The 14,668-nt window shown below is 50.9% G+C and overlaps 1 protein-coding gene across 10 annotated transcripts in view; it reads left to right on the forward strand.

Moving 5' to 3' along the window:
* The window catches only part of LARP1 (La ribonucleoprotein 1, translational regulator), a 41,413-nt gene that overhangs the window by 17,580 nt on the left and 9,165 nt on the right, over positions 1-14,668 (forward strand). For 6 of the 10 annotated variants that reach the window (XM_015875639.3, XM_015875642.3, XM_085518760.1 and 3 more), the window contains 9 exons: positions 8,635-8,696; positions 9,782-9,847; positions 10,754-10,925; positions 11,576-11,707; positions 11,871-12,014; positions 12,803-12,965; positions 13,216-13,360; positions 13,571-13,745; positions 14,246-14,415. In XM_015875639.3, coding sequence (XP_015731125.1) covers positions 8,635-8,696; positions 9,782-9,847; positions 10,754-10,925; positions 11,576-11,707; positions 11,871-12,014; positions 12,803-12,965; positions 13,216-13,360; positions 13,571-13,745; positions 14,246-14,415 — 1,229 coding nt within the window. Of the gene's footprint in view, positions 1-1,347; positions 1,640-8,634; positions 8,697-9,781; positions 9,848-10,753; positions 10,926-11,575; positions 11,708-11,870; positions 12,015-12,802; positions 12,966-13,215; positions 13,361-13,570; positions 13,746-14,245; positions 14,416-14,668 lie in introns of those variants that run through there. The other 4 variants (XM_085518758.1, XM_015875643.3, XM_085518765.1 and 1 more) reach the window with 3 other exon arrangements.

Genomic DNA, 14,668 nt, shown 5'->3' on the forward strand with positions numbered 1-14,668 from the left:
GAAGTTAAGAAAAATCTTGAATTTTACTGCCATTGACTTGAGGTATGGGGCTTGTGAGGACTTTTTTCCTATGCTATAAGAGCGTACCCTGACATCAGGAATCAGCAGGGAAGAACTGGCTGGTGCTATTTGGATTCCCTTATAATTCCTTTCTAGAAATCGAGTCTCTGGATCTCCTCTTTGAGATGACAGCTTCTTCAGAGGTGTGCGTGCTTGTGTTCAGTTCACATCTTTTCCTTGCATGACCCCTCACTCCCTGTGCTGGTGCCTGTTGTGGGAAGTGTGTGTTCCCCTCTTGGCAAGTGGGAGGCACGGAGCTGAAGGGGCTTGAGGCAGCACTTGGCTCTCGGTTCCTGTCTGTTGTTAAATATTTACAGTGAGATGTACCAGATGCTTCTGTAGAAGGGTTTTTGTCAGCTTCCAAGTCCCCAGTTGCAACTGCAAAAGAGGCTGACGGCCATTAAAGGGATTGCATCTGTGCGGAGCCTTGGGCTTGGCTGCGACACAGTGACCTCTCCCTGCTGCGCTGCGGGCTCTGCTGGTTGTGCTGTCTCATCGGCTGCAGCGGGATGCAGGCGGAGAATACCCCACTGCCAGTGACAAGAGATTAATGATGTCTGGTCCTCAGGCTGTTCCTTTTGAAGCTCTTCCACTGAGGTGGGAGGAGGGAGCGAATGATGCTCATGCAGGATTGGGCTTTTGTCAGCACACACCTTTTTTTGGGGCCCTCTCTGCATGGTGACAACACATGCATGACCTCTGTACAGCTGCTTCTGCTCCCTTTTTGTTCTCAGTACAGTCATGTCTGCTTCCTTGGCTGAGCTGCGCTACAGGAAGAGGAGCAGGGCTGATCCCAACCCTGGTTCTGCCATCACCGTGTCTGAGCATCACCTCCCTCCTGTTATCCAGGGCTGAATTTGGTATTGGAGCCCCACTCTTCACTCCTAACCCTGGTGAGAGACCTGCAACTGGTGCCTTTCTGCTAAGCGCCACCCCTGTGCTAGTCACACCAGTGAAGTTCCCAGCATACCTCCTGCTTCCAAGATAAGGTCCAGGGCCTTGGGCTGGGCCCTGTTTGTTGCTCTTGGTGCTTATCAGTTTTTGTCACAGACAAGGTGACCTGCAACACCAAGGAGCAAGAGGGAAGGAAGGTCTCCCCAGCCTGTGCTGTGTTCTGGGACATCCCATGGGATGACCAGTGCATGTGCACGCACACCATACATCACTTGTATGGTGTCCTGGTCTCAACCCCGTAGCTTGGCTTGATGCTGAACTTCCCGTGCAGATCAGAGATCCGCTCCTCAGAGGGGCCGGGCACAGGAAGGGGCGGTCCTGCTAGGTCATCGTTTTTCAAACTAAATATAGTTGCCTGTGCTTTCATAAGGCTGGGATTTTTGTATCACGTGACTGTCTTATCCCTCCTGGACGACAGTCAGTCAGTGTAGGGGATTGTGTGTCTGAATGGGTAATAATTAACTGTTAACTGGCTTTTCATTAGAGCCAGGCAGAACTGGCAGAGCGGTGCTGCAGAGGTAAGCAGGAGTGGAGGAAACTGCTCCAGGTCTGTCCTGGAGGGTGGATGCCAGTCCTGATAGGACGCGTAGAACACTTTTAATTTGCAAAGCAGTAGCCCCCAAAGGTGAGTTGCTTTTTCTTCTGCATTTCTGCAAGGAGCTGTGAGTCCTGTTTTGTCCTGTGTGTCTGTCCTTGCCGTCCTGTACTTCCTGATCATGTTGCTCCTCCCTTTGCCTTGCTGCTGATTTTCAGGTCATGACCTATCAGCTGATCTTGGAGCCAGCTTGGAGGAGAGCCTGACCCTCAGACTCGATTGCTTGGCTCATCCGCTTGCTGGAATTGTCTCCAGGCCTTTGCAGTTTTGCTTTAGTGCTGAGCATAGGCAGCATAGGCTGCCCAGGCTCCGAGCAGAAGTATTTTCTCTTGGCGTCCTCCTCTCTCTGGCATGGAGATGTCCTTGCTTTGCCTCATTGCCCTGAGCAGCAGCTGAAGCAACTTGCACCTTTTCTCAGGGCTCAGTATGTGCAACCACAGCTCATTCCTGATGGACATCCACAGGTTTGGGACCGCCATGCTTTCTTGATGCCTGGGAGCTGTGAGCATGGCTGGCTTTTCCAGCCCTCTCTGTTAACTCTTTAATCTGCAAGGGAGTGCTTGCAGATGTTTTTGGAGGCATTAGAATGGTTGACATTGCTCTCCTGAGTGATGACAGGGGAATTGCTGGCTCGGTGTTACGCTGGCCAGAGATTTGTGTGCACCGTGAAAGCTGAGCTAAGGCTGAAGTGATGCTGCAGTGTGGGCACAGCTGTTCTTCCTTGGTGACTGTGCAGTGGCCTGGGACTTCTGGGGACAGAACCAGCCCAGTTTCCTGGTTATGACAGTTCTTGGGTCTTCTCAACTGTGCACACGTAGCCACATGCCCACTGAGGTGCCTCCCATGGTCTAGGAGCCACCAGCTCTCCCAGCAAAAACTTTTGCTTTGGACTTGATGGGAGAAGTCAGTTTTCCTTCCAGAATTGGAGGAGTTCTTGTCATTCCCTTATGTGTGAGCCTGGTGTCCCACACACAGTGCAGTGTGTGTGTATCATCTGTGTTGAAAGTTTCTTAGAAATTCTCTTCAGGAGAGTATGTTGCTTGGAAAGTAGGTGGAAAGATGTCACTTGCCCTTAAGATAGGGGTAGCAAATGAACTAATTGTAGTCATCTATGCTAGGAAGACTCATTGGTTGCATTCACTGATGGTATTAATGCTAGAAATGTCTGTCGGTGTTTCTTTTCTTGCTTTTTCCTGGTGGTAGCTTGGCTGCAAGTTGAAGGATTTTGTCTCGATCTGGAAGGCTGCTGAGCTGGGGACACAACCCATGTGTTGGCACTGCAAGCTCAGGACTCTCTCTGGCTCCATCACGTTGCCTTCAGCTACCTGTACCCTCAGTGTCTTGCCTGTTCCCAGGGCAAACCCCTGTTCTACCCTCCCAGATCTTTCTTTAGGTGGGAGGAGTGTTCCCATGCTCTTTGCAGTACTGTCAGATGCCCTTTTTGAAGTTATTTTTAGCAAGTGATCTTTGCAGGCATTGCAGAGCTTACATTGCATAGAAGTGTAGGCAGCTCCTTGCTTCCTTTGCTGTTAGAGTAGGGCTAGGAAGGTGGAGCTGTCTGCTGAGGAGTTGCAGAAAATTCCCTGGAAGACTTTGAGCTGTGGAACTTGTAGCTTGCTCTTGCTGAATGGACTGCCCACATGCTGTGCCGGATCCTGCTCTACTTTGCAGCTGGAGGTCCTTTGCTCCTCTTCTTGCCCATTCCACAATGGTTTTTCCTCACGCCCACCAGAAAATCCTAGTATTGCAGAGGTGCTGAAAGTATCCCTCTTACCTCTGTGGGCAGGGCTGGGTGCTGTGCTGCCAGCTGGATCTCTGGAGACTGTGTGCCCGGGCAGCTGGCCACAGGTGGTTCCTGCAGTCCCAGGAGCAGGAGATGTCAGCTGGTTAGTGCCACATTCATTACATTACACAGTACATTGTATTCTGGTGTCACCTCTTCCAAAACACTGAAGAATCCCCAGGTAGGCACGTATCTCCAGCTCGCACAAATCACTACCTTGTCCCCACTGGTGGATCAGCCTGCCTTGGAAAAAAGGCTTGCTTTGGACCTGGTTGGAGACTTGAGTTCATGCCTTATGTTTCCATGCTGTCATGCTGGGAACACACTGTAGTAAGCCCATGTACAGCTGTTTCTGCTTTGCTTCCCAGCTCTCCTCTGGAGTCTTAAGCCAGTTCTTGTGATCACAGCTGTGATGGAGTCTCTGCAAGTTGGCCCTGGTTTGTTGCCCTGTTGGAACTGCTCTGCAGATCAGTGCTTGTGGTCGTAGGTCTGTCCTGGTATTGCACCCCAGAAGGATTCTCACCATGATATGAAAACTGAGGGAGGAAACTACCTCTGGAGGAAGCTGCTGGTACCCAGGCTGACTTTCTGTATCTTGAAAATGAGTCTTTATACAAAAATAGTTTGATCAAGTAGTGGTAGTCTTCAGCTGTAAGTTGTTTGATGGTTTCTGTCTCTGCTCTTTTTGGATTTTGCCATAACTGATATCTCGTGGTTTCTCAGGACAGAGCAATGCCTTCTCCTTAGATTAGCCTAGGCAGTTTCTTCTCTCCCTTGCAAGTTGCTCAGACACATTTAGTGCTCAGCTCCCCTTGCTCAAGCTGTTCTTGCTCATCTGAAGACCTCAGAGCTGTACTGCAAGAGCTGCTGTCCCTGTAAGAAAAGGGATGGGCTGCAGTACCTGGCTGGTATGCACAGCAGCATCCTGCATAACATGGAAAGGAGGGAGGGCAGTCTGGAGACTCATCCCTGCAAATTAGTTGCATGGATCCTTTTGGACCATGAGGCATGTGGACTGATCATCCTGCACTTGGGGATCTGTGGCTTCCAGCTTGTCTCTTGCCCCAACAGGATCTGCAGCACTGAGCCTCTGCCTCTCCAGCACAAAGTCCAAGCTCTTGGCTTAAAAACCAACTTGATCAGCAGTTTTTCCTAGATGCCAGGCTATGAACTAGCAGGGCTCATCTGGGTTGGCTGGTGTAGGGTTTGATTTCCCCAGGTAAAGCATTAAGTATGTCTCTGGTTATGCACAGCAATCCTTTCCTGTGGAGCATGAGTGGCTGCAGAGCTGCTGTTGGTGCTGCTGCCTGTTCATTGTGCAGTGACTTTTGAGCTTCCAGATACAAAGTCTTTGCTCAACTGGTTGCCCTCTTCTTGCCATGACGCCCGTGGAGAGGGCTGCTTTGCTTTAGCAGCTGTGGTCTGGAAGGAAAACACAAGTGTTCTCACTGCTCTACCCATTGGTGGTGTTCATCAGGTGCTTCAGACAGTAAGTGTTAGAGAACTCTTTGGCCTTAGGAGGACTTTGACAGCAATACCATCAAGACCCTAGTGCTCCTGCTGAAGTCATACTGCAGGGATGAGAATGAGAGGAGAGAAGGTAGAAGGCTGCAGACAGTGTTTGGGATCAAAGTTTGCTATTCCTGGCTGTGTTAGCATCTGCTCTCTGACTAAAGGCAAACCACTGTTTCCTTCTCTGGCCTCTGTCCCCTTGCCAGGCTTGCGCTGCTCACACGCTGGCTGTCCGTGCTGCTGTTCTGGCCATTCCATAGCATAAGGGAGCCTGGTTTGGGTTTTCAGGCAGTGCTAATGCAACTGAGTGTTTTTTTACTGCAATCAAATAAGTGCAAAATGAGATTTGTGAAGTGGATCAATCTCTTCCTAATATTTACATCAAAAAGCCAAAGCCTGCAGGCTCTGCGTGCCCTTTGAAGTGGTAGGGGAGGATGGCTTGCTTTGTTCCAAAGTTCCCTTGGATGCTCAGTTAGTTTTCAGCAGAGCCACTGATTATACTCAGTCCTGCTGCTCTGCCCAGCTCGGGAAGAAGCCACTGTGCTGCCACCTCCATAGGACTGAGGTGCCCCCACCACAACCTGCCCTCCAGGGCGGTCTATTGGTGCCTGCAGGACATGGCAGGGCTGCTAGGTCACCCCTCTTTCTCCCTCTGTATCTTTGCTACCCTGCCCACCTGTGCTCCTCAGCACCGTTGCTGTGCTGCATGAGGGCAGAGGCCCTGCAGGGTTGCTCCACTCGTTTTTTACATGGCCCCAAGAACCAAAATGAAATGCCTTTTGGAAATAATAATAATAAAAAGTTACTGTAGCTTTCCCATTTTGGTTTTGTTTCATTTTCTTTCATTCTCCCTTTGAAAATCCCTGGTGAGTGTTGTGACTTCTGTGATAGATAGCTGTCAGCAACTCTACATTGCTCATCTATCCATCAGGGCGATGGGTAGTATCCCTCACTAGCTCTGCTTGACCTGGGTGCCTGCATGTGGGTGAGTGGCACCCCAGTGCTCCCCAGTCATCAAACTGATAATATGGTAGTGGAGAGCAGCAGAGTTTTCTTTCAGTGCAGTTTGACAGGGTCATTTCTGCTGAGTGCTGCAAGCTGTGGTGTTGTCCTTGTGGGAAGGTTTCCATTTGAAGCCTGAACACAAAGGTTAGCCTAAAGGTGTTCTGGGTGGGTTGGATTTTTTGTTTGCTAGAGTCTCTGCAAGGGAACATGAAGAGCAGTTTTTAATTTGATGTAAAGGAGCGTCACTGTAGCGTATGTGTTGGGTTGGAGATGAGGCCCTGGGTTAGGCTGACTCACCCTGGAGGAGGCCGAGCACACACAGCCTCTGCTTAGTATGGCTGTGGCTCTGCAGTTGGTGTGTCTGTGTGCTTGCACACTCCCACCCTCCTGTTCTCCTGCCTTCATTTGGGCAGCCCTCATCTCCATCAGAGCTCTCAATGGGTCTCAGCTCCCTTCACACTGTCAGGAGCAGCCGCAGCCTCTGCTGTATGCTGGGCTGGCTGCGTGCCCAGGATCAATCTCCCGCCAGGCTGCAGTGCCTGTGCTGCTGCAGTGCTCTGCCGGGTGTGTTTTGTCTTCCACTGCATTCTGCAAATGCTAATTAGTCTTCTCAGCACCTTGGCTAGATAAGGGATCCCTGTTCCTATCTTGCTGATAAGGAAACTAGCAGAACTTGTTTTAAATCATCTACTCCTTCACCCATAAAGATGATAGAGGCTGCAGCACCCACTCATCCTCTGGCACCCCTGCACTGCCCTCCTGTTTCCTGGGGAGGTGCAGAGGGCCTCCCTTTATTTACCCTCTCCCAAAAGTGCACAAAAGCTTCTCTTCTTCTGATGCTCTGCAGAGCAGCTGTAGAAAAGAGCAGGATGCCATCTCTGTCACCTTTGAGCTGCAGCAGGCTGGGAGCAGGCAACCAGCTGGGGCCTGTGCACTGGGACCAGGAGCCCTGCTCTGCTCCAGCCAAGTGATCTGTGCACAGCCAGGCTGCCAAGTGAGCTCTGCTATGGTTTTTTTTTCAGCAGTGCCAGGTATGTTGGTGCTGTCAGAGCAGGCTGGTGCTCCCTACCTGTGAAAACCGGGCTGGCTGCAGGCTTGTGCTGTAGCATTTGGAAGCTATATTTAGTTGGTGACACCTGTGGGTGTTGAGTGGAAGATTTTTAGGGACTGTTTTGAAAGCGCTCTTTCTTCCTACGCTGCTTTAAGGAAGGGAAGTTTAAAAGCCTTGTGGCAAGCTTTGTGCTGTGGAGCCAGGATTCTCAATGAGATGCACGTGGAATGAATAAGACATGTGGGATTGCCACTGTTTGGTGGTTGGAGCAGTACAGGCAGGCTGAGAAACTCCCGGGGGAAAAGGGGAAGGATTTGGGGGCATGGCTGAGAGTTTGGGCTCTCCCTGGGGTGAAATCCCCACGTGGGAGCCTTATGAAAGGGAGCTGGGGTGGGGGAGTGCAGATGGCTCCATTCTGCCATGTCTGGCTCTGCTTTATTGACACTTCAAAGTCTCCAGCTCAGAGCAAGGCTGGGCCAGCAGGATGAATCATAAGTTTTGAGGCAAGGAGGGGTACCGGTTTTGATCATCTAGGCAAAGTCAACCTGTCTTCTGCAGCAGATCAAAGCCAACTTTGAATGGAGTTAGGTAGGCTATTCATGGTGGTTCCCAGGGTGTCCCCACGCAGCCCATGCAATTCCTTGGGGCTCTTCTCTTCACCTTCCTTCCTACCCCAGTGTGGAAGGTTTTGTTTCCAGTAAAGTTGGAAGTGGGGTTAGTGCTGGAGGGGCTGCCTCAGTGGTGAGCCCAGCATGGCTGCTTGGCAATGCACAGCAGTTCTACTGAACTGTAGAGCCTACAGCAGCCAGCGTGCCCTGCAAGGCAGGTATTGAAGCCCTGCACCAAAATCTTGCAAGGCTGCAGAGGCTGAATCTTGTTCCAACCTCAGGACCGGTGCAGCAGCCTGACCAAGTGTTGCTTTTCTGGCAGGGTCAGTTTTGACAGTTTTTTCCAGGCAGGGCTCAAGGTATTGAACCTTAAATTACCCTCAGAAGCACTCAGTTGTTTAAATGCTCTTGGCTGCAGTGGGGTTTAAGCCCTTCCTAGATCTGGCTCCATCTCTGTGTGTTCCTTCTTGTGAACTTGCTGCCCCTTGTTGGGATGCACCAGAGATCAAAGCAAGGCACGAGATGAGCAGTGTCCATGTGCTGCCGGCTGGGCCACGTGGGTACATGTCCACAGCCCTCTTCAGTATGGAGCTGGCTGTGTCAGCATGGGGAGCTGCCTCACCTCTTCAAGGGCATGTTTGTTTTGCTGTGAGTAACAGCAGATTGAGTTCTGTGCGGTGCCTCATGGAGCAAGCTGAACTCTTCTCCACCCTTCCTCCTTGACTGGCAAGGCCAAGAGCGGAGGGCTGAGCTAGGTGCCTTCATGCGGAAGGACAGAGTTCAGGACCCGTCTTCTTGGGGCATCAGTCACCTGTATTAATCCAGAGTGGCAGGTTTAAGTATGTGGCTTCACCCCATATCTGCACACAGTGCTGCATTAGGGCTCTCTGTTCAGTGTGCCTCCACTTAATCTTGATGGGCCTCTGTGAAACCCAGGTCCAAAGCTGGCTCTCTTTTCTGCTCACCTTTCCCTTGTAGGCTTGCTGTCATGAATGGGGAGGTGGCTTGCTTTCTGCTTCCCCAGCTATCAACTGGATATAACAGTTTTATTCTCCTCCTTTTGCAGAAAACACAACTCCTGCTAAAGTGGTGAGGGCTGCCAACCCAAGACAGCGGAAGGGAAGCAAGGTAAGTCCATGCCTGCTGTGTCCCTCACTGGCCTTTAGCTTCTGATTCAGATATCAGTGCAGTATTAGTGCCTTGAGGGTCTGCTGAGGAGACAGCTTCCTTTGCAAGTCTGATGGTGGAGGGATTGATGTACTGAACTGGCTGTCAGCAAAGAGCATGCAGGAACGTCCTCATTTTTCTCTCAAGCATTTTGACGTTTTCATGCTCTGGGGGCTGGTTCCTGCCCAGTTGGGCTGGGGGAGACCTGGTTCATCTCCCTGCCTGAAGGGGTCATTCACAAGATAGTGCTGGATGTTGAATGCTTGTATCTGCATGTTTCTTTCTTCCCTCTCCTCACTGTTCTTTACTAGTACACAGAGAGCAAGGGTAATTGACTTCATACAAAGCAACTTCTCGGGAAGAACCAGGGCAATCTGTTCCAGGGAATCTAACTGTGGTGGAGAGACAGTTGTTTCTGAAAATGTTGGGTGCAGCTGGAGCACAGCTAGGAGTGTGGTTATTGGTGTTGGCTCCCAGCAGCCTCTGAAAACACATTTGAAACATGATATGACTTCCTTGTCTGTTCCATTCCAAGGAGGGGAGGGTTTTGGGTATGGAAGGTGCTTCTGTCTGTGAAACAGGCATGGCTGTACACTGCAAGTGGCTTTCCCTGGAAATTTGCCTGCTAGGGAGAGAAGCGTGGCACCTGAGTGTAGAGACCTGATCTTATGGGCAACTTGGTGGCTACAAATTAACGTAGGAATAATAGTCCCCTCAAGGGTAAGGAGGAGCTTCTGTAACATTGTAAATTCAATCACCAAACATGATTCATTTTATGCCCAAGCAGCTGGTTTTTGGGTTCTTTCCTTGCATGCCTGCTCTGAAAGCTGGAGGAGGTGGAAATGATTATAGTGGTCAGGTCACTTCTTGAGTGGAAGAGGTTGGTGGTCTTCCCATGTGGCAGCGGGATTTCTGGAACAGAGCTTGTATCACCACCACATAGGATAATGGCAGTGACAGTGTAGCTGGGAGGGCTTCTGTCTGCTGATCCAGAAAACAGCAACCATAATTTGTGCACTAATGAGACTTTTCTCTTTGTATACAAGGTTGGTGACTTTGGTGATGCTACAAATTGGCCAACACCAGGAGAAATAGCCCACAAGAGTGTCCAGGTGAGAAGACAAAATCCTCAGACACTGCATCTGGTTGAGCTGCAGTAATTTGCTTCCGCTGTAGTGTGCCCAGAGAGGCTGTGTGGTTGGCAGACAATTGCGTGCTCTGTTGCTCCTAGGTAACAGCCTTAGGGGCTAGCTTGGATGAGCAGGCCCTTGCAGACCTCCCTGTTCTTCTGTGTCACTGGAAGCTATGGCTGAGCCAGGCCATTTGGGGTGCTGAGTGCCAGCGTGAGGGCAGCCAAGAATAGCATGCAGGGTGCAGGGGTTTGCCTTTTAGGGCTGCTATGCACATTGGGCTCCCTCCCTGCATGCTATTCTGGGAGCCTGGAGCCTGGTCTTAAGCCCTGGGCCTGGTGGAGCAGGTATGGCAGCTTCCAGACCTGCTGTCTTCAGGGCTGTACAGTGCAATAAAAGGGACCTGAGCAGCATCCAAGACTTTCACTAGAGAAGCTGAAAACGTGTGCAAGAAAGTGCTTAAGGCCATGTTCCAGACATGGGTGTTGTTGAAACCTTTCTGTTCAGAGATACTGCTTCGCCAACTCCCAGCTGGCTGTCAGGGCGCTAGAGTCACTCGCCTCCTGCTCTTATGACAGTCTGGTCCCTTACAGAACCCCACCATACGCATATCTATCCAGGAGCATCAGGCCTCTTGGCAGTCCCTCTTCATTATGTCTGTGCCTGGGACTTGTACCTTAGCTTGAGCACTTCCCAGCATCTGTGGAGCTCCGTGCCTTGGTCAAACACAAGTCCTTCCAGGACAGTTCTGAGCAGTGTGAAGCAGCGATGTCTCCAGCCTAGGGCCGGGTCCTCTTGTTTCTGCTCCCACCAGGATTGCTGGACTCTGCCTCCAGCTCTAAATTTTCTCATGAACCTCACAACTTTTCTGCACTAATATTTCTCCAGCAGCCACACAAAGCACCATCCCTCCGGAAACTGCCTATCAAGAAAGACATGAAAGAACAGGAGAAAGGGGATGGGAGTGATGGCAAAGAGAGCCTGAAAACCAAATCAGATGAGTCCGGGGAGGAGAAGAACGGTGATGATGACAACCAGAAGTCAGCCCAGAAGAAGAAAGGTGAGGCAGGGCATGGCAGACTCCTGGCGGGGACAGTTTCCCAGGTTCAGCCTGTCTTCCTTTCAATGACACAAAGCAAGGTGGAAGTGTCCCAAAACTTTGCCTGTGGGGCCAACTGCAGTCTCAGCACTTGCAGCTGCAGTGAAAAGGTGTTTACAGGCTTCAACAGAGCAAAATGGAATGGCCTTACCTTGTTCAGCAACATCTTGCAATACGTAGGAGAGCACATGAAGCAGGGCCTAGGTATGGGCACCTGTGTTTCTGTCCATGGCATGTGGCAGCAGTCTGCCTTCTTAAGTGTGTTCCATGGTGACACAGAAGAGCCTCTGGCTGTGGGTTACGTCAGCATGGGCTTGCTTTAGCCTGAGCCATAGTGGGTGGAAAGGGGGAGAAGGAAGGACAAGTGCATGAAGCCACAGTGGAGTTTTGTATCATGCTTGTCCACGCCCAAAGGTCTCAGTTGGAGCTTTTCAGCATTCTTGTTATGTCCCTTACAGAGTTTTGGTGACAGCAAGGCTCCAGGAAAGGTTTGCTCCAAAAAGCCCTACTGCTTCCCTCACACTGTGTGGGATACTTGGAGGGAAGAGACTGCGGGATGTAAGCACCTGCTCTCTGAACCTGTGTCACACTCAAATCCTGTCCTTTTGCAGGCAACAAACACAAGTGGGTCCCTTTGCAGATAGACATGAAGTCAGAGGTACCTCGGGACAAAACGGCCTCTCGGAACAACCGGCAAAATGAGCAGCACAGGCACCTCTCCAACAACCGTGGCGAGCTGAAAGGTGGGGGCTCAGAGTGGGACTCCGCTTTCCTTCCTTGACCACAGGGCAGCAGGGGAGTGCGGTGGGAATGTTTTGTGCAGTCAAAGAGCTCCGGGGCAGTGGGTTTGCTCTGGGGAAGTTCCTTCATCCTGTAACACACATTCTGCCTCTCTGTCTGCTGCAGGCTGGCACCCGGACAATAAGCACGAGCGCCCCTGGCAGGACCATGATGAGACCTCCAGTGTGAAGAGCGAGGGGGGAGCTGTACGAGGAGCCTTCCGGGGCCGAGGCAGGGGCCGTGGCAGAGGCCGGGGCCGCGGCAGAGGAGGTACTTGCTGTTTGTATTGTCTTGTGGCAGAAAGAGAACAGGGCATGTGCCAGAGTGCAGGACTATGTGTGTGTGACCTGAGGTTCTGAAGCAGACTGGGCAGGGAAGAGTGCTTCAGGGAAACAGTGAAGTGTGGCAGGTCATCCCAGCTGGGGAGCATGAGTTGCCAAAGAGGACTCTTGATTTGAGATCCTTTGTGAGGAGCTATGTACTGTTCTGGAGGTGGCATCCAGCTGAGCTGATTTTACTAACAGCAGATTATTCTTGCTAGTATTTTAATAAGTGTGAATGTCTTTGTTATTCAGGCCATGCTCTTCCACCTGTTTTATGCCCCTTGCAACACTCCTGTGTGCAGCAGTTGCAGCATGCCGATATTCTGCCTAGGCTTTATGTCACTCTGAAAGCCAAGTAGGAATCTTCACCGTTTTGGGAAGAGCTTCTACTAGCATTCAGCACAGCTGTGTCTGTGTGAACCCTGGCATAACTTCAGTGCAGAACTTTGGTGTGTTATCTAGGCTATTTAATTGCCTCTGGATGAGAGTTAGTGATCTCTCTTTGCTTTGGTGTATCAAGACTTCACTGGGATCCCTCCTGCAGGAAAGTCGGAGAGAAGAGGGCCGAGGAATGGATCAGCAATGCCCTGTTCTGTGCTGTCATGGGGACCCCCTAAGGGCAATGCTAAGAGAGCTGTTAGTGCTGATGCCTAGTCCCACATGGCAGCACAGGCATTCTGGCAGATCTTGAGGCTCTGTGTTAACCAGGATGTTCTCTTTGTTGATGTCTTGCAGGGCACTTTGATTACCAGTATGGATACCGGAAATTTGAGGGCTCAGATGGCTCCCGCACCCAGAAGTATGCTAGCAACATCACTTACTATTTTGACAACATTAGCAGCACCGAGCTCTATAGCGTGGACCAGGAACTGCTCAAGGATTACATCAAGCGACAGATGTAAGCACCATCTCTCCTTGGTTGGATGTTCACCAGTGCCCTCCCTGTAGATTGCGTAGCTAATCTCTGGGGTAGGGTTAGAGCCAAGGCATGTTTACTGTGTGCTGTGCATTCTGCAGCACCAGTTTGCTGCTTCCCTGTGTTGCTGCTATTCAGCCTCATAAGGGCAGAAGCAGGGAGGATTGTTTCCACGGGGGTATCCTAAGGAAGGTGGCTGGACCTGTCTCTCACTGATGTGTTATCCGTGCAGAGAATATTACTTCAGTGTGGACAACCTGGAGCGAGACTTCTTCCTGCGTCGCAAGATGGACTCAGATGGCTTCCTTCCCATCACCCTGATCGCCAGTTTCCACCGGGTGCAGGCACTGACTACTGACATCAGTCTCATCATCAAGGTGGGGGACAGGAAGGCTGAACCTCCTCTCTTGTCTGGCTTCTTGGTTTCTTTGCCTATTTTCTAGCTAGGCCATGGATGAGATGCAAGTGACACCTTCCCTTGTCCTTGACTTGCTTCTCTTGAATTACATAGGGAGGAAGGGCTGATGCTGAGCCCCTCTGTGTGCCAAAGCAGGGCCTTGAGCTTACCTGATTTTGCTTGGTTCTAGGCTTTAAAGGACAGCAAGGTGGTGGAAATCGTGGACCAGAAGATCAGAAGAAAAGAGCAGCCAGAAAAATGGGCTCTGCCTGGCCCTCCTATGGCAGACTACACACAGACTGACTTTTCACAGTTCATCAACTGTCCCGAGTTTGTGCCCCGGCAAAGCTTCCAAAAGGAAACAGGTCAGTGTCTGAGACCCATCATTGGTACTACAGCATGATGTACTGTACCCCTGGGAGTCATGAGTGTTCCCCAGGACAGGGCTCTGCTTTTTGGTTTGTATGCCCAAGCTTGAGTAGCCATGTAGGGGATCTGATTGGTGCTTTTGTAAGAGCTTAGGCAGAACATCTGTTCTCACTAGCTCCAGGCTGTCATGGGAAAGTTTCTCCCAGAACAACAAAATCACCATCTGCTTTAGGGCTCTCCACTTATCTGGGAAACCCACACCTGCAAAGCTCTGTGGTCACCACCAGCATCATAGACTTTAACCAGAGATTTTTTTTCAGCACTCTGGGGCAATATGCTGGCAAGCAGGAATGTTCCTGCCTTAGTCATTGCCTGCTCATGTGTCCCGCAAGTTCTGCTGCCAAAATAACTTCCTCTAAATTGAGTGCTTTATGTATGCTACCACTCAAGCCTCCCACCCTCCCACTAAAGCATTTGTGGCTCTTGTTGGCTCCAGAGTCTGCTCCTGGCTCCCCACGTCCCACCAGCCCAGTCCCCACGAAAACAGAGGAAGTCAGTAACCTGAAGACAATGCCCAAGGGCCTGTCCACAAGTCTGCCTGACCTGGATTCAGAGACATGGATTGAAGTGAAGAAGAGGCCTCGGCCCTCTCCAGCCAGGCCCAAGGTATGTAGCAATGTGGGGATTATTGGGGTGAAGGTCTGCTGGTTGTTTGAGGGGCTTTAGCCCTAAGTGAGCAGCAGGTTTCAGGACCACATAAGGTCTGTTGGTTATGAGTGATGCTCCCATCCACTTTGGGGCTGTTCCTCAGTGACTGAGGTATAAGTAAGTTGTTATCCCCAGACACACAACTTCTGGCTGTCATAAAGAAACAAGGGGCAAGAGCTGGGTCTCCCAGCAGGTCTGTGCTGCTATGTGC

The sequence above is a fragment of the Coturnix japonica genome, chromosome 18 (genome assembly GCF_054131305.1).
Source record: "Coturnix japonica strain WE chromosome 18, WE-NBRP24, whole genome shotgun sequence".
Classification (NCBI taxonomy): domain Eukaryota; kingdom Metazoa; phylum Chordata; class Aves; order Galliformes; family Phasianidae; genus Coturnix; species Coturnix japonica.